General features: G+C 39.3%; 1 protein-coding gene across 1 annotated transcript in view; it reads right to left on the bottom strand.

The window, feature by feature from the left end:
* Window positions 1-258: 258 nt before the first annotated feature.
* LOC124621837 (TNF receptor-associated factor 4) overlaps window positions 259-19,031 on the bottom strand; it is a 122,404-nt gene continuing 103,631 nt past the window's right edge. The window contains exons 4-8 of the mRNA XM_047147283.1: window positions 9,699-10,016; window positions 6,909-7,050; window positions 2,293-2,411; window positions 1,941-2,096; window positions 259-1,569 (exon numbers count right to left, since the gene is read on the bottom strand). Of these exons, the coding sequence (XP_047003239.1) occupies window positions 1,372-1,569; window positions 1,941-2,096; window positions 2,293-2,411; window positions 6,909-7,050; window positions 9,699-10,016 (933 nt within the window). The 3' untranslated portion in view covers window positions 259-1,371. The remainder of the gene's footprint in view (window positions 1,570-1,940; window positions 2,097-2,292; window positions 2,412-6,908; window positions 7,051-9,698; window positions 10,017-19,031) is intronic.

The raw sequence follows: 19,031 nt of genomic DNA, 5'->3' as shown, positions 1-19,031 counted from the left end.
CAAGGGCATTGTGTAGCTCCTCATATTTTCCACCTCACTTTTCAACAAAGTCCTTAAGGTGTGTCAGCACAAATATCACTACACATAATTGACAAGTAGTCAGAAGAAGGCAAAGCAGTATGTTTTACTTGAGGTGGAGAGTACATAATCAGGTTACCGGCTTGAGAGGTTTACATTTTAAATCACAATTTCTACTGAAATATATATGTTGGATATCAGCTTATAGCAGTGGTCAATGAAATAGTATAACATCAGTGGTTTCAGAGCAACATCTTTATTAAGCAAAAGATACTTGCAGTAAAGTTTAATCATCATAAAAAAAGATACATTATAACTGTCTCACATATTGAATTCATGCATGAATTTGCATACAGAATCAACTACAGGTCCTTTGGTTTGTCTCCAGCTTTGATGACAGGAATGATGAATGACACCATCTCCTGAGATTCTAACTACCACATATTTCTATGACTGCACAATGTACCAGAAAAAAATGTGCATTATCTTTGGCTACAAACCCTTATATCAGTATCTGGTTAATACTCACTAGATGAAATTGACTTTCAGCTTACAAAATTATCTTGCTGTTAAGAACAATATATGAGTGGTTTTCTTCAGTATAGAGTTTTACAATTCTTTTACCTTTGTCAGTCAGCACTAAAAAGTAAAACATGTGCATTGTATATTAAAGAACAATGTAGTATTTTATGCTTTCATTTTTCACACTTGCTGTTATTAAATAAACTTTTTTTGGAGAACTTTTATCTCTCATTGTATTCTAATTTATTTACAACTCACCACTTCACTGATCTTTTAACATAAAGATTCTGCATAAAAATATGACTTTAACACTTTACAGTTGCATAACTATTTGTTCATACTACTCATTCCCTGAGAAACTGTGCAATGGAGAGGCAGTTTTTTTATGAAATATGAAACTGTTTAAATCAAACATCCTTTGTCTACAAACTGTTGTTGTAAATTAGTACGAAACAGGAGTTGTGCTTTATGATCATATGTACAGTGAAACAAATAGTTTGAAACTACTACAGTGTTTTTTCATTACTGCTTAATGGCTACCATATAACTGATACCTATACACAGTATGACTATTTTTTATCACTCATTATTCTGAACAGAGGATTTATCACAAATATACAACTAACAGGGAGACTGTACATATTTACATGTAGAGAAATATCAAAGAAAGACACAGGCATAAACTTATCTACAATAGGTAATTACTAACATTTTGATCACAAATAGTGCCAATGCACCACACACTTCAGATGTCCATGACACGAATGTCCTCACAGATTGTTGTCCTGAAAATAGCACACACTGAGCCTGTTGACACAGCATGATGTCTTTCTACACTGCCACAATCTTACTTGGGTCCACTTTAACTCTTATGAACATTGTATCATCCTTGACAAAATGTCGTTTCTTGAGCATCTCATGTGAAACAAATCGAGGAAAACCGAAACCTAGTGAGTCTGGCTCCTTACTTGGTCTTTGGAAATTTTTCCATGTTGGGTCTGGAATGAAGCTTTCCACAATGTTGCAAGCCTAGAACAGAAATCAAAGTTTCATGATAGAGGAGACAGATAGCAAATGGCAAGTGAAATGTAGGATTTATCTTTACTCCAAATTTATAATTAATATACTCATCAATTAAACACTTTTAAAAAAAGTTAAGCTAATAATTTAAGTGACTTGCTGAGTATTTGAGAAACATATATGCAAATTACCTTGAGTGGGAAATCATTATTACAATTAAACACAAGCAGCAGAATGATGTTGAGCAGTTAGTGTCACTAATTACTATTTTCAGTATAAATACGTTTACAGCATAAACTTATACAAAGAAAAATAAGTTAACTCTTGTATTAGACTTTCTTCGGATATTGCTTCTGAGCCAAATGGATACATGCACTTACCTTTTCTGGCACAGGTGCCTGGTCAAAGAGCGTGAAGGAAACAGAATGAGAAAAAGGCCACCGCAAGAGTGCATCATATTCTCCTGGTAAAATTTTTATGTACAGTGACAAGTGAGAACCCTGACCAGCACCATTACCATTCAGGAACAGCGATGCCTATAAAGGATTACAAATAATAAGCTGATTACAAAAATATCATTGTTTTGTAAGTTACATATAACAGAATATCTGTTTCAATAATGTAATATCTTTTATGCAAACAAACTTTGAATATATATTTTTTACATTATTCTTCTTGGAGTAAATTAACAAGTGCACTTTTGCAAGAATTGCACTCTGTCAAGGAGCTTACCTGCAATTTGTATCCATACTGACTAGTATAAAATGGAGGGCTGACTAATTCCATTCCATCTTTGGTATTTGCTTCAGCCATTTTCAAAGTATAATCTGTGATTTTCCAAATAAGAGTACCTGAAAAAGTAAATAATATGACTGTAGATAATTTGTAAATTACAGTACCAGGATTTGACAACTGTGACTGTAATAGCTTTCACGAACAAGTTTCAATTATTCCAGCCTCCTGGTGATATTTCTAGGTTTGAAAAACAATAATCATCAGATTTAGGAATACTAGTAATTATGCACTTGTTCTTTATGTGTAAGTTCTTCTGCAGCCAGGTCTGGAAAAATTAATTTAAGTTCAAACTTTTAAGACCAATCAATGTGTTGGTGTTGAATCACTGGCATACCTGCTGCTAGTATTTTTTCCATTACTGATCCCATTAAACACTCATCTGTAGAGAGTGTTGTTGCTCAGAAATTAAAAAAGATAGCAATCATCTGTATGGGAAACAATAGCTAAATTAACAGCACAAAGGAATAAAGGTGAGAGAAGATAAGGAGGGTAATATCAAATCTTCCGAATCAAGTTCATTTACTCCAAAAACAGATGTAATGATGTACCTCTCATTTTGAAACAGAAAAGTGACCATACCCAGTAAAATGAGATAATGTTGAGACACAAAGAAAATGATAAAATGGTTTAACCATGAAAAGGATGAAACTGAAAGAATTAGCATGAATGAATAAATGGGAGACAATATATCTCAAAAAAAGTAATACAGTGATGGATACTCTTACACAATTAAATAGGAAAAGGCCAATTTTGCCAGTTAACTATTATTTAAGAAATAAGACTACTGGAGTAATACAACCCACAGTATATTTTCCTGGATGGCTAGTGTTAATTACAGAGAAAGGTATCATCAACAGGGCCCCCACGGAAATTTAATAGCATCATCCCTGTTTTCTATATACATAAATGATCTGAAAAATAGGGAGAACAGCAATTGTGACTTTGTTGATGATGGTTTGGTGTAAGGAGGAGACAAGAGTGAGTTACATTTTCCAAAGATCACTTGAACAATTCTTTTATCAAAGTGATGTGGAGTGAGTCAGTTCCACAATATGTAAATATACTTAGTGTTGACATTAAGTACCAGTTTTTAAATAGAAATTCATCCATGAAACTGGAGATGTCTAAGAGAAATGATGTTAGTTTAGATTTAAAACTAACTTTGCTACCTGTCAGACATTTTTCATTACTGTGCAAATGACCAAAAACTTTTGTTGCTGCATATTGAACTCCATTCTGAGCCATTGACAACTTCCATAATCGGTAATAAAGGTCACTTTTTCTCTAGTGTTGTAGGAACAGACATCACTGTTATTCTCAAATGGTGATGGATTATTTATGACAAATTTCATTAGCAAATATGCGTGTTCTGATGGTGCAGTTATTCTAGGAAAGCGTAGTTCATTCTTGAGAATTGTTCCTGTGTTTGGGATCCCCACCAGGTCAGGTTAAAGAAAGATATCGAAGCAACTCGTAGGCATGTTGCTAGATTTGTTACAGGTACACTTACATATGAGTATTACAGAAATGCTCTGTAAACTGCAATGAGATTCCCTGTAGGATGAAGACTGCAGAAAGATTCTGCTGCCAATGACATAGAACTGCTAAGACAGGATAAAAGAAATCTGGGCATGTATAAAAGCATATAGAAAGTTATTTTACCTTCACTCTTTTATGAGTGGAAGAGGAAAGGAAATGACTAGCAGTGGTACTGTGTACCCTGTGCCACACACACTGTGGTGGCTTGTGGAATATGTATGCAGATGTACGTGATTCGCTTGCACAGGTCGACTGTGACAGCTACAGCTGTGTATCCATTATGACACAGCATAGGCGCACTCCCTGTCGCTGTGCAATAATGAATTTGCTTTAGAGGATCGAAATACCTACATGACTTTTCTACAAACTTTCTCTCCTACCTTCTGTTGTTTTGTGCACTAAACATCCTCATCACAGAAATAAAGCAGGCAATCAAAAATAATTAGAAGAGATAGATCACTGGCCACAACTGTCATCTGCAACTGACTGAGGTTACTGGCACCTGTGGTTGCAAGAACTTAATGACAATAGTGATAAGGCATGACCATACATATTTCTGACTGGTGGCTGCTATGGTAGCTGTCCTCTCAACATCTAGCTGTCGACCACTGTGTTATTCTGGTCCAAGTGTCAAGTGGGGGAGATGGCATAAAAGCTCAAATAAGTTGCAGGAAGCATGCTGTACAAACATAAGATTTTTTTATTATTATTATTTGGAGCGGAGAGGGGTAGGCAGCAGAAAGAAATGTTAATGGCAAAACTCTTAAGGGTATATAAAGTGACCATGGCAATAAGTTTTGATGAGTCTTGGAGAGTCTATATTGCCTACTCTTCGCTTCCCTTAGATTCTTGTCGTTGTTCTGCTGTCCTCATTTTTATTTTCCCATCTTGAAATTTATGCTATCTGTATTGTTAATAATACCTTCCTTCCCTGTGGCTGTAATACTCCAATTGTAGCTGTAGTCTGCAAAACACATTTTATTCATGCCATTTCTTGCATTATATTAACTCTCAAGAACACACTTCCAACTCTGATGGTAGTAGTTTTAGTATGTTACTTAATGTTCTGCCTAACTGATGCTCAAATATACAGAGGGGTCCAGAAAAATGTAGGCACTCTTTGACAGTTAATATCTCATGAACAAAATGAAATATATTTACAATTTTGCATAGTAGCGTAGTCCATTGTTTTCTCGACAGATTTTGGTGTGTCTTTTCCAACAGATGGCAGTGCAGCAATGACTGAGGTAAGATTGTTGTTTGAGTAATGCAAGGCCGTATTGAAGTGGCACTGGAAGTATGAAAACACGATGGAAGTACAACGGTGATGGCGTAATGTGTGCGGAACTCAGCCATCAACACATACAACAATTTATCTTATTTGGGGTGAATTTGAAGCCGACGGTACTGTTCAGAATGTGCACAACGATAGGTCTGGCTGACGGAAAACTTGAAAAAGACTGCTGTGTTGCAACCTTTTATTAGGTCACCTCAAAAATCTGTGACACAGAGTGAATGTGAAAGTGGTAATACTGATCAAGTGTATGGCGAATTCTGAAGGTTACATATTGGAAAGTGGACATTCCAAGGTTGCTGCATGCTATGAAAGAGTACAACCCAGATCAAAGGATGGAGTACTCCAAGCTAAGTGAGGATGAACAGTTTGCAGGGATGGTTATTTGGTCAGACAATGCGCATTTCAATACAAGTGGTACTGTAAACCACCACAACTGCGTGTACTGGGCTCCTGAAAATCTTCATGTTCACATGGACAAATATGTTAATCTACTGGGTGTTAATGTGTGGTGAGGTCTGTCATTACATGGTTTGATTGGCCCATTCTTTATTGAAGGTACCGTAACTGGTGACTTATATCATCATACACTGCAAACATCGATTTTACCTGCCGTGTGAGAGGTGTTTGGAAATGAAAGATTTTACCTACAACAAGATGGCACTCTGTCTCACAACTGCAGAGATGTCTGAGCCTACTTAGATGAAAATCTGCCTGGATGATGGCAAGGTCGAAGTGCTGCTGAGTACCCACAATGGTCTCCAAGAACATACACCTCTTGATTTCTACTGAAGGCGGGCCTCGAAAAATGAAGTTTATCAACACAAGCCAAGAACATTGAATGAGCTATGAGGAATCAACAAGGCATTCCATGCAGCTATCACACCGGCAACAATGACAGCCGTAGTTCAGTCAAGAGTTCAGTGGCATGGATCTTGTTCAGCTAGGGGTCACTTTGGACTCATAAAATAACTTTCCCCTGTGCAAGACATGTAACTGTATGCATTTTGTTTCATTAATACTATCAAAGAGTGACTACGTTTTTTCTGAGACCCTCTGTATGTACTGAAGAACAGTATCTTATTATCTGTCACTGTTGACAGGAAGAAAAACAGTTTCCCTAATCTGGTGGGACTACATTTTCCTAGAGACATATTGAGTCTCAACTTTACCTTTGGTAAGAACAGAAGCTGGAGTAATGAATTAAAATTTGTGCCAAATCTGGGACTTGAATCTGTGTCTCCTGGTAACTATGCAGATGTGCTATCAATTACACCACTCTAGCATTATGGCTAATACAATTGCACTGCAATGCCCTCCCTAACACAAACTTTATTTCGTGCTTCAGCCCATCTTGATTACCCCTTCTTAAACCATCAGTACTGCCAAAGCTTCCCAATATTGGAATTGTTTCCTTAATCAATGACCACCACACTTACTTCTGCAACAAATTGATCATGACATGAAGAGAAAAACTATAATGCAAGCAGTAGTACAGTACGGTGGGCTTTTGTATTTTGTAACCCTATGTTGTTTTAAACATATAAAATTGGCAAATCTGATAACTGACTTGCCAGACTGGTTCACACACATTGGAAGGAGGGATAAAAGATGATCTCGTATATGAAAGATGGTGAAAAATGAAAGCTATGGATGCATGTGTTTAGCGTTTATGTATGTGTGTTAATATACTTTGTATACACATATATTCAAATATTACCTGAATAATTCAGAGACAATCTAGACACTGCATTCTTAAGACTTGCAATTTGATGTTGCTGTTTCGTTGCAATATTGCACATGAGACCAAGGTGCTGCTTTGTGCTTTCATCCAGATGTTTTTCCAGTGCATATCTGGTACCCTGTAACAAACACCAGCCATTAATTTAAAACTCAAAAAATAAAAATGTAACTTAAAATTATATCTGAATTAATTTCATCCATAGTATCTTGTATGAAACCCATAAATGTTCTACTTTTGAAAAATTATGGAATTAAGTATCTTAGAAGAAAGACTGAGGAAAGGCAAGCCTACGTTTCTGGCATTTGTGGACTTAGAGAAGGCTTTTGACAATGTTGACTGGAATACTCTCTTTCAAATTCTAAAGGTGGCAGGGGTAAAATACAGGGAGCGAAAGGCTATTTACAATTTATACAGAAACCAGATGGCAGTTATAAGAGTCGAGGGACATGAAAGGGAAGCAGTGGTTGGGAAGGGAGTAAGACAGGGTTGTAGCCTCTCCCCGATGTTGTTCAATCTGTATATTGAGCAAGCAGTAAAGGAAACAAAAGAAAAATTCGGAGTAAGTATTAAAATTCATGGAGAAGAAATAAAAACTTTGAGGTTCGCCGATGACATTGTAATTCTGTCAGAGACCGCAAAGGACTTGGAAGAGCAGTTGAATGGAATGGACAGTGTCTTGAAAGGAGGATATAAGATGAACATCAACAAAAGCAAAACAAGGATAATGGATTGTAGTCTAAGTCGGGTGATGCTGAGGGAATTAGATTAGGAAATGAGGCACTTAAAGTAGTAAAGGAGTTTTGCTATTTGGGGAGCAAAATAACTGATGATGGTCGAAGTAGAGAGGATATAAAATGTAGGCTGGCAATGGCAAGGAAAGCGTTTCTGAAGAAGAGAAATTTGTTAACATCCAGTATTGATTTAAGTGTCAGGAAGTCATTTCTGAAAGTATTCGTATGGAGTGTAGCCATGTATGGAAGTGAAACATGGACGATAAATAGTTTGGACAAGAAGAGAATAGAAGCTTTCGAAATGTGGTGCTACAGAAGAATGCTGAAGATTAGATGGGTAGATCACATAACTAATGAGGAAGTATTGAATAGGATTGGGGAGAAGAGAAGTTTGTGGCACAACTTGACCAGAAGAAGGGATCGGTTGGTAGGACATGTTCTGAGGCATCAAGGGATCACCAATTTAGTATTGGAGGGCAGCGTGGAGGGTAAAAATCGTAGAGGGAGACCAAGAGATGAATACACTAAGCAAATTCAGAAGGATGTAGGTTGCAGTAGGTACTGGGAGATGAAAAAGCTTGCACAGGATAGAGTAGCATGGAGAGCTGCATCAAACCAGTCTCAGGACTGAAGACCACAACATCAACATGGAATTAAGGAAAATTCACCTTCATTCTTCGATTAGAATCACTACTAGTGGCTTAAGGGGACCATCTTCGTTTCAAATATGATGATAATTTATTTAATCATGTACTAGTAGAGTAGTAGACAACAAACATATGACAAACGTTTGTAAACTTCTCGGCTACCATAGGAGGTTAAACCAAAGTCCAAGTACTAGAGATCTGAGAAGTCGTTTATGTACATTGCACAGCTGCTTGATGTTGTAAAATTATAATTAAACACTGGTATTTACATTCTTAACTACTTTTATAAGACATTCCTGCTGCTATCGTTTCTGATCTGGTACTCTAATCTGTGCTTATTCCCAACCTCCATTCTTACCCAGCGATATCATACTGCAGCCAAACCAACTGCAGCACAGAAACAAGTTCTTCCCATACCCAACCTAGTCTCATTTTAATCCATACCTCTAAAATTTCTCAGGTCCTTGACACTATGCTCTCTAAAGAATTTCTATTTTCTAAATGGACAAACTTGTGGCATTCTCTCTTGCTTCTGAACAACAGTCTGTTGTACACTCATTTTCAACCTAGACACAGCCCCAGAACTGAAATATTCTCTGTTGCTAACCAAACTGTGAAAGCTGTTGTCTGGCCAGATAATGAACTGTATCAACTAATAACTTATATTAATTAAGGAAGGGTCGCATTGCTGCTTCAACCAACATGTTTGTCATACTGTACAGTGTATTAGAAAATTTCCTTTTATGAACTTTACAAGACAGTTGCAGGCATTTGACACAGTGAGAACTAATTAGTACAAGTATGAATAAACATATGAGAACAAAAAATAGCGTTGAAAGTAGAAATGATTGAAGTAGTTTCTGGTGTACATTAGGTCTAAAAGGATAAAAAAAGCAAGAAGTATCAAGGATTAAGAAAAGCAAGAAGTATCAAGGGTAAAAAAAAGCAAGAAGTATCATTTGGGCAGATAACATCATGAGAAGTCAACTGCATACTACTGCTGACTTCTGAATCACGTAGAAAACTTGTATATCACTCAAAATATTTTAGGGCTTCAATGCTGTGAAATTTTACTAACCAAATTTTGACAAACTAACGTCTTGCAGAAGCCATCAAACTGTTTTCTACAGATAGCAGAATAGTTTGGTAAAACGGTAACATTGTATGCAGCCAAATGGAAAAACAACATGAAACGAATAAGCAGACACACACTTCCAACATCATGTCCAATAGAAAGACCCTCACTCAACTGTGAGTCCTACTGGACATAGGATATAACACGTATTCTTTCCAGAGCCAAAGTTTGTCCAAAACAAACATTTTTTCCTTATTATAAATCTTGTTATTTTCAAGCTGAAATATTTTCAAAAGACAATTATTGTTTTTACCTTGAAACGACATCCTGCCTCCTTAAAAGCACAAGCAATTGACAAGGAGCTGCACTTGTCCCTCAAGTGGGCCTCCAGATCCTCGCGGGCAGGATGTGGCGCCCCGCACCGATTGGGGCATGGGATTGGAACACGCCCACATTTTGCCTGGTGTGCAGCTAGTGTGTCAGCCACAAACTCCTTAGTGCAATAGCAGCAAGGCACCAACCGTTTGGTGCAGTCTGCCGCCTTGTGCTGGCTCAGCTGCCTGCGCTGCACCTTCGTACCGCACTTGTTCTCACAGTACACTGGTTCGTAGCCACAGCTGCCTGCATGCACCTGTTCAACAAAAAAACAAAAAAGTAAGTTACACAATCTACCTCTAGTCCGAGAAAATAGCATGAAATGTATAAGCAGACACACACTTCCAAAATCGTGTCCAAAAGAAAGGTCTTCACCCAACTGTGAATCCTACAGGACATAGGATATAACACACACACACACACACATACACACACACACACACACACAAGGAAATGAAGAAAGAAACTGGGAAGGAAATGAAGAAAGACACTGGGAAATAAACAAACTAATATATGCAAGCAAAATTATACATAAATAACTTGAACTAATCCACAGATTTATGTGAAAAGTGTAATTTAATATGTTCTGAAATTAAATGGATATGGGTGCAAATAAAAGCTTGGTGATGGATGCTCTGAATGACAAATACATCGGTGTGGAAAACTTGAGTAGTAGCTTTTACATGATGTGTCACTGCTAAGTAACATAGTTCAGTGAAGCTTGAACCATATATAGAAAGAACTGCCACGGTATAGTACAGAGGATAACTGAAGGAAATGTGTAATGAGACAAATAGAAATAACACTTTCTTCATAGACAATAATCACACTGAAGTAACTGGTCCCCTGGACATTACAAAAGGCAGAACATGGTTCTTAATGGGGTGTTTGATCACCAAGAAAGGCATGCACTACAATGTGCTCCTCTGCTGGCCACAAGGTTGGCAATGAGTTCTTGTGGTACAGCATTCCATTCCTCCACCACTGCAGTAGACAACTGCTGGATGATCTTTGGTGCATGTGGACATGCTGCAATATGTCTCCCCAAAACGTCCCACACATGATTGGTGGAGTTTAAGTTGGCTGGACTGGGGAGGCCTCCAAGTTCGACAATATTCCTGGGTGCATTACATATTCCCACATCTCGCCATATGAGGGGGAGCCGTAAGAGTGGCATTGACCCCCAAATCTTTGAACTCGGTATGCTTATCAGTCAATGTTGCTGTGACACAGCACTCCTTCCCCACGTGCGTTTTTCCGGGGTGCATTTGGCCCCAAATTCATTTTCATTTATGACTTTGCAAGATCACATCCAACTGCACAGATGGACAATTTTTTGGAATGAGAGGATATTCAGCAAATAGACTGGCCAGCCCATATCCCTGATTTAAGTACTATGAAGCATGTGTGGAATGCGTTGACGAGACTTATTACAGCACATCCACATGCACCAACAAGCATCCAGCAGTTGTCAACCATGCTGGTGGAGGAAGTGAATGCCCCACCCCAAGAACTCCTTACCAACTTTGTGACCTGCATGGGAACATGTTGCAGAGTACGCACAACCATCCATGGTGATCACACACCCTATTAACAACTATATCCCAGCATTTGTAATAATCAGGGAACGATCATGAATCTTAGTGACTTCAGTGTAATCATTGCCTATGAAATAAAGTGTAGTTTCTGTTCCTCTTACTGCACATTTCTTCCAGTTACCTTATGTAATACAGTGTATCAGTATTTTGTAGGTGCATCCAAGTTTCATTGAACTATGTTACTTAGTGATGATGCATCATGCAAAAGTTACTTAGTCTGTGAGTTTTGGACATCAATGTAATAAGTTTCTACTTGGGACAGAATACATTGGGAAATACAGATACCAGGCTACAAACATGCATATTTAACTTCTGCATGCCTCATCCCTAGACAACCCCAAAAAACTTCAAAATTAATTCATGGAGACAAACATATAATTTATAAGTGGTTTGTTACAGTTACCTGGACTGATGTCCATACAAATTACTGTTGTTCTCATATGGCCTCACAATAAAAAAATAAACAATGAGAGATGAAAGAACAGTTTTATGTATGCAACCACACACATAAAAGTCACCAGGTTCTAGTAAGGAGGAAAATATATCAAAATGATGGAGATGTAAACAACTGAAAAAAAATTGGTGGGCTTTCAAATTTCAGATAACACACGAACAGAAGCATTTCTAAATATAGGTACAGGGGTGTGTGTGTGTGTGTGTGTGTGTGTGTGTGTGTGTGTGTGTCACCTAATGAACAAGAGTTTTCTATCTCAATGGCCCCCTTTCCTTACAGACAGATAAGACTTGTGCATTACATCTAAGTCATTGCCTCAATCTGTACATCTCTTTGAGTCATATGTTATGTGAATATGCATAAATGAATGAACTAGTTCTTTCATGTATATAGAGTCCCTACATAAATCCAGTACATTTCCTATATATGACACCATCTCAAATCCCTTTTCTGTGGAACCCAAATAAGATGTCAGGGGTCTGAGTATGAAACATGCAGAAAACTGAAGAAAGGCCGTTCATGTCTCATTACAACTGAGTTTAACATTACAACACAGGAAGGAATTATTTGCTTGAGCAAAATATGTGTTTGCTGCCAAGTTATTTTCACCTATCACCAAAGAAATAAAAATAGAGAATAATATTCTCTCTCTCTCTCTCTCTCTCTTACTTACACACACACACACACACACACACACACACACACACACACACACACACACACACACACACACCTATACAGTAGCAGTCATATCAGTGGACTCAAATTGAGAAGTGCACTATTAACAGGAAAACCTGTGGACTCAAAATATGATGCTTCGAAATATTTGCATTACCTACAACATTTTGTGATTACACTTTAACATGATCTTTGTTCAAAGCAATTTATCAGCACTAAACTTACCAGCATAAAAAAGCATAAAAGAACAACAAGAATAAAAAGAGGTTTTATATTTGACTCCATTGGTCGATTTTTCAAAACTGTATTCTCTCTTTCTGCTCAAAATAAATTTCAGGGAACACTGGAAGAACAATGATGATGAACTTCTGACTGATTAAAGTAAAGTAAAAAATGAAAAAACTAACTTGCACAACAGTGAATGAAAAAGTGGCTACCCTATCTAAAAAAACAATGGGCAGGCAACAAGACCAAACTACTTTTTGTTATACAATGTGAAAGCAGCATGCTGTGCTGACATTAAGCTACGTAACTGAATAATATGTTCAATGAATGCATAAAATTTCATTTACATAAGACTGTAACATGTTTTATACCAATGAAGACATGTGTAGTGCAATAAACTGTTGCAATAACGAGACACCAAATCTGTCATTCTGTAAGTTTCCTGCAGGTCAAAAAAGTACTGAAGCAGCACATTAACGGGCTGTTTAGTTACAATTTTCCTGTAACGCAATAACAAGAAGGTTTGTTTGCTGCACTTTGAACCAAAGCAGTCTATGAATGTGTATAAGAGGGAACTGTTATGGAATTTAACATACCAGATTATGCACCACACTAAAGAGAAACCTGATAATAAACTACAAAAACCATATAATTGTTTCCCCTACTCAAGAGATCTTTTTTTTCCCTTTCTTCTTTACCTTTTCATCTTCATCTATACTCTTTGAACCAATGAGAAGTGCATGGCAGAGTGTACACCCCACTATACTGGCTATTGGGGCTTTTTCCCATTCCATTCTTCCATTCATTTATGGAGGACGGGAAAAGTTATTGTTTAAATGCTTCTGTGCAAACTGTAATTAATCCAATCTTATCTTCTTGATCCCTATGGGAGCGATATTAGGGGTGTTGTAGTATATTCCTTGAGTCATCATTAAAGGTGGTTCTTGAAACTTTCTTAGTGCACTTTCTCAGGACCATTTATATCTTTCTTCAAAACTTTGCCAGTTCAGTTCTTTCAACATCTCAGTCAATCTCTTCCACAGGTCAAACAAACCTTTGACCATTCTTGCTGCCCTTCTCTGTATATGTTCGATATCCCCTGCCAGTCCTATCTGGTATGGGTTCCATACACTTGAGCAATATTCTAGGATGAGTCACACAAATTACTTGTAAGAAATCTCCTTTGTAGAGTGATTGCATTTCACTAGCATTCAACCAATAAACCGAAGTCTGCTACCTGCTTTACTCCCATGTTCCTGTTAAGTGTTACACCCAAGCATTTGTATGAGTTTGCATACTCCAACCGGGATTCACTAATACTATACACTAGATACTAAGTTTTTTGTTTTGTGAAGAGCACAATTTTACAGTTTTGAACATTTAAAGGAAACTGTCAATCACTGCACCACGCTGAAAGCTAATAAAGGACTGAGAGAATATTTTTAGAGCTTCATTCAGATTGCATTTCATTGTAGATAACAACATCATCTGCAATAAGTCTGAGGTTCATAGTAATATCGTCCGCAAGATCATTAATGTACAACATGAACAGCACAGGACCCAACATGTTTCACTGGGCACACCTTACATCCATCGATGACACTCTAGCCAAGACAATATCCTGCTTTCCAATTCCTTAATTGTTGCTATATCAGAGCCACAAACATCAGAATTTTTCAATACAGTAGTTTTTTCAAAAAGAAATCATTACACTAAACAGATATTTGTGAACTGGAATGTCGAGTTAAGTGCAACAATGAGAAAATCCTTAAGACTGTGCAAAATTGTTGCATATCAAGGTAGTGAGAGCAGCCAGCAACAGAAATACTGTATATTCTTCTTATCGATAAAATACTGTATTTTTATACTCTTGCTTTCCGTGCAATATGTTCGAGTCTCGGTCCGGCACACAGTTTTAATCTGCCAGGAAGTTTCGTATCAGCGCACATTCCGCTGCAGAGTGAAAATCTCATTCTGGAAACATCCCCCAGGCTGTGGCTAAGCCATGTCTCCGCAATATCCTTCCTTTCAGGAGTGCTAGTTCTGCAAGGTTCACAGGAGAGCTACTGTTAAGTTTGGAAGGTAGGAGACGAGGTACTGGCAGAAGTAAAGCTGTGAGGACGGGGCGTGAGTCGTGTTTGGGTAGCACAGTTGGTAGAGCACTTGCCTGCGAAAGGCAAAGGTCCCAAGTTCGAGTCTCGGTCCGGCACACAGGTTTAATCTGCCAGGAAGCTTCATATCAGCTCACACTCCGCTGCAGAGTGAAAATCTCATTCTGGAAGCTTTATATGTAGTTTTAATAGTATTTCTAAAATAAAAAAAACTATACATGAGTTTGGCTCTGTTTACTCATGTAATTTTATGGCGCGCGTGTGACGAATGGCTTTCTTGCAGTGATCTCTATGTAACGACTGTGATGTAACCTGGATGTACAAGTCTGGTCTCTGAGTATAGAACTGCAGCGTGTCTGCAGATTCATGTGCTTTGTATCGTCCGCCATGTTCTAGTTTGGCAAACAAATTTCCATCTGTCTCTATATGACAAAGAATTGCAGACTTATTTCTCGTTTTGAACTTTATGACAAATTGTGGTGTAATACGCTGATGTGGGAGCAGAATCCAAAGGTATTTTCTTTTCTTATGCTAGTGAAATTTCATAGCAGTCATGCTGTAGTTTGGCAAGAAACGAAATAAGGGCATCTACGGGCGGCACGATCAGACAGCTGAAGTTCAACATCCACGTAGTACAGGGTGTCCGAAAAGTCTTTCCCTGATTACATAAATTGATAACTCAGGCTAGAAGTAAGATACAAATATGAGACTTGTGTCAATTTGTATGTTAACCAATCAGGAGAAGGCACAGTGTGTCCTGTGGTACCATGAGACACGATCACCAACCACAGTGCAGAGACACTTCCAGACAACATTTGGAAGGAATCTACCTGATGTCGAGAGCATTAAAGCCTGGTATCAGAAGTTCAAGAACACAGGATCGGTTGCTGACCTTCCGAGGCCTGGTCGACCAAGAACCTCAGCAGACAGGGTGGAAGCTTCAACTTTTGTAGTCCTGTCTTCCTCAGTTGCGTGTAATATTACGGTATATTGATAATTTTTACTTATTGACCGTCTGACAGCAACTGAATAAAACACAATTTTAGTGCCATACGCGTTTCGCCTTTATTTTCTGCAAGGCATCATCAGTGGCAGGTTGCGTGGGCAATTTCTTACATATTACTCTCCTGTTACATTTTTGGTGTTGTTCTTCTTCTTATGAACGCCAATTTGCGGTTTTTTCCACATTCCACAGCACTATGCACTGAACGCTTGTTTTAATGCAATGTTTTCATGTGGAAGCTGCAAGGCAGTCTTTTCTGCGCAGTCCGAAGAAATCGGTGCGCAGGGCCTCACGTGAATTACAGATGCCAAAAAGCTCTCTCCATGACATTCTACACAAACGTTTATTGTTTCGTGCATACAAAGTGCAAATCGTTCAGGCCTTGTTGCCCAATGACAGTACACGTCGATATGACTTCGCGGTCGAAATCCTATCACGTATTGAGGACGATGATGGTTATCTCAGACGAATTGCCTTTTCCGACGAAGCGACTTTTTTTTGTCAGTGGAGTAGTGAATCGCCATAATGTGCGCGTTTGGGGTCCACAACCCCCTGGCGAGGTCATGGAGTGCGCCAGAGGCAGTCCGAAGGTGAATGTTTGGTGCGCGCTATTGCACGATCGAATTATCGGGCCATTCTTCTTCGCTGAGGCTACCAGCACATCTGCAGCGTATCTGGACATGTTGCAACTGTATGCTGTTCCTCAGCTGCTTCAGTATCACCCCGATGTCTTGTTTCAGCAAGACGGTGCACCGCCTCATTGGGGTTTAGACGTCCGTGCCTATCTCGATATGACCTTCCCTGGGCGATGGATTGGTCGTGATGGGCCAATGGTTTGGCCTCCACGCTCTCCTGACGTAACCCCATTAGACTTCTTTTCATGGGGTTATGTAAAGGAGGAGGTCTACCGAACACGTGTACCAGATCTTGAAACCCTGCGGCAACGGATATCCACAGACGTTGAATCGATCCCTTCAGTGATGTTGGCTAATGTGTGGACGGAAAATGAATATCGCCTAGATGTGCTACGTGCTGCCAAGGGTGCTCATGTGGAAGTTTACTGATGTGTGAAAAAAAACTTTGATAGTTTGTAAACAATTAGACACCAGTTTCATATTTGTATCTTACTTCTAGCCTGAGTTATCAAGTTATGTAATCAGGGAAAGACTTTTCAGACATCCTGTATAAAGATCACTGCTTTCTTGCAACATGGCGCTAGTGTGCCTTCAACTGTCGGTGAGCGTCGCAACTGTGATAAGTAATTTTGGAGGTGAACAATTTCTGTTTAAGAAGACTCGGAACACGCGAGTCATTTTAAGAGATCAGGCACACAATGTGTGACGGTCTGTTATTGAGCAGAAGCATTAGCTGGTGCTGTTATTGTTGTTGTTGTGAGTGCAGCAGAGGACGCCTCGGCAGCAGACGACGCATGCTGCGCGACTGGCGATTTCCGGCCGGCCGGGACGCGGCCGGAATGCGTGGCCAGCGGAAGCCGCGCCAGCCCACATCCGGCGCACGCCTTCCCACCGCACGCCAGGTGCGAACGCCGCACACCGGGCAATCACTGAGGTCGCCACATTAACCTTTCTACCCCACCAGGTGTGACGACCACGGCTGCCGTCTAGTCCGTGCTTTGCTCGTTCAGTAATAAGAGTCACTACTCTTGTCAGATAAAGATGCCACTTCTACTGCACAAAGCCGCTGCAGTATGGGATTCTCGTACCGTTTAGTTTCGCGTTCCTTACGACATACTACGAAAGTAGTCGAAATAGGGGCATAAGGGAGACACTATATAAAGATCTGTGTCATACATTAATTTCTGATTTTTTACGTGATTTTTGTAGGAGCGCGCTACTTTAAAACCGTTGTTTTATGGCCACGGAGGGCGGATCGCTGTGGCGGCTGCCTGCAAACAGTACTTTTCCCGACAACTTCGCAACTTAGGATCTCAAACGTCAGACGCCAATCAATTTATAGTAAATAGTTCCTCGTCTATAATACAGCGTAAGCGGAGACATCTTCCACATTTAATTACATAATTGCGGCCACCCATTAGTATACAGGGTAACAAGGCTGTTAAAAGAGGGACGATGACGATCAGCATCTGAGAAATGGGGTGGGAGCGCGCACGAAGGAAGTGCACTAAAGTTTCGATCACGCTCCTCCAGCCATTTGAGAATCTGCTGGCTTGTTTAGGAAGTAGGGATGATGGTTATCGCTGAAACAATCTGATTTTTCATCTACATTATAACATTACTGTTAAAACCGCTCAAAATACCGGTTTCTGAAATAACAGTCCAATCTGTTCATAAATACTCGTTCTGTAATGTGTTGATCTGTAACTTCTTTCAACAGAAACAACATTTAAAGAAGACACAAATCATTCAGAAGTTACAGAACTTCCCAACAAACTTTTTTTTTTAAGTTTTATCTAAAAACAATACATCGGTTCCATATCTGGTTATCAGTAAAAAATAAAAATACTTGTTTTAACAGAGACCAAACAAACGCCGAAAAATACGATTATTTAGAACTAAATTACCGGTATCGGTTTTAACTGATCGCTTTCCCCCTTCCCTAGTAGGGAGACGCATTACCTTGCTGTAAGATCAGCTCCTCTCTCGGAAGACAATCGGATGAGCGTCGCCTGGGAGACAGATTCGTCAACAAACTATTTAAGAATAACTTCAACGCAGATTAATGGCGCTTGAGAATGCCAGAAAAATATCCCCCCCACCCCAAACCACTGCTACCTTTCGCTTCAATTCTTCCAGCTATGCGCAGTGCGAGCCCAGTTTCTGTGGAAACTGGTCGTGTCTTTCGAAGCACCGTCGCGTTAGGGTTGCAGACAACTTCCGTTTGCAGCGGTGTCCCGTACGCAGGGCGGTTTTGCTAAGAGTTCGGCTGCCGATGATTTATTCAGGCGCTATGGGGTTCTTGCGTGGCATGTCGTGCAGCATCGTAATTTGAGGTTCACCTTACCGTCAACGTCAATTCTCATTATTGGTGATCGTGAATAGGCCATTAATCCATTATTACCACACTATTACCACTATTACACAAATACTGTTTCCCTGGCCCCAAGGCAGATGACGACCCCCTCTTGCTACTTTGATAAATCATATATCGGGTGGTTGCGTTGGGTTGTTTGGGGGAAGAGACCAAACAGCGAGGTCATCGGTCTCATCGGAGTAGGGAAGCA

This window comes from Schistocerca americana, chromosome 1, assembly GCF_021461395.2.
Source record: "Schistocerca americana isolate TAMUIC-IGC-003095 chromosome 1, iqSchAmer2.1, whole genome shotgun sequence".
NCBI classification, from domain to species: Eukaryota; Metazoa; Arthropoda; class Insecta; order Orthoptera; family Acrididae; genus Schistocerca; species Schistocerca americana.
The sequence above is the reverse complement of the archived record's forward strand: the minus strand, read 5'-3'. Positions and strand labels throughout refer to the sequence as shown.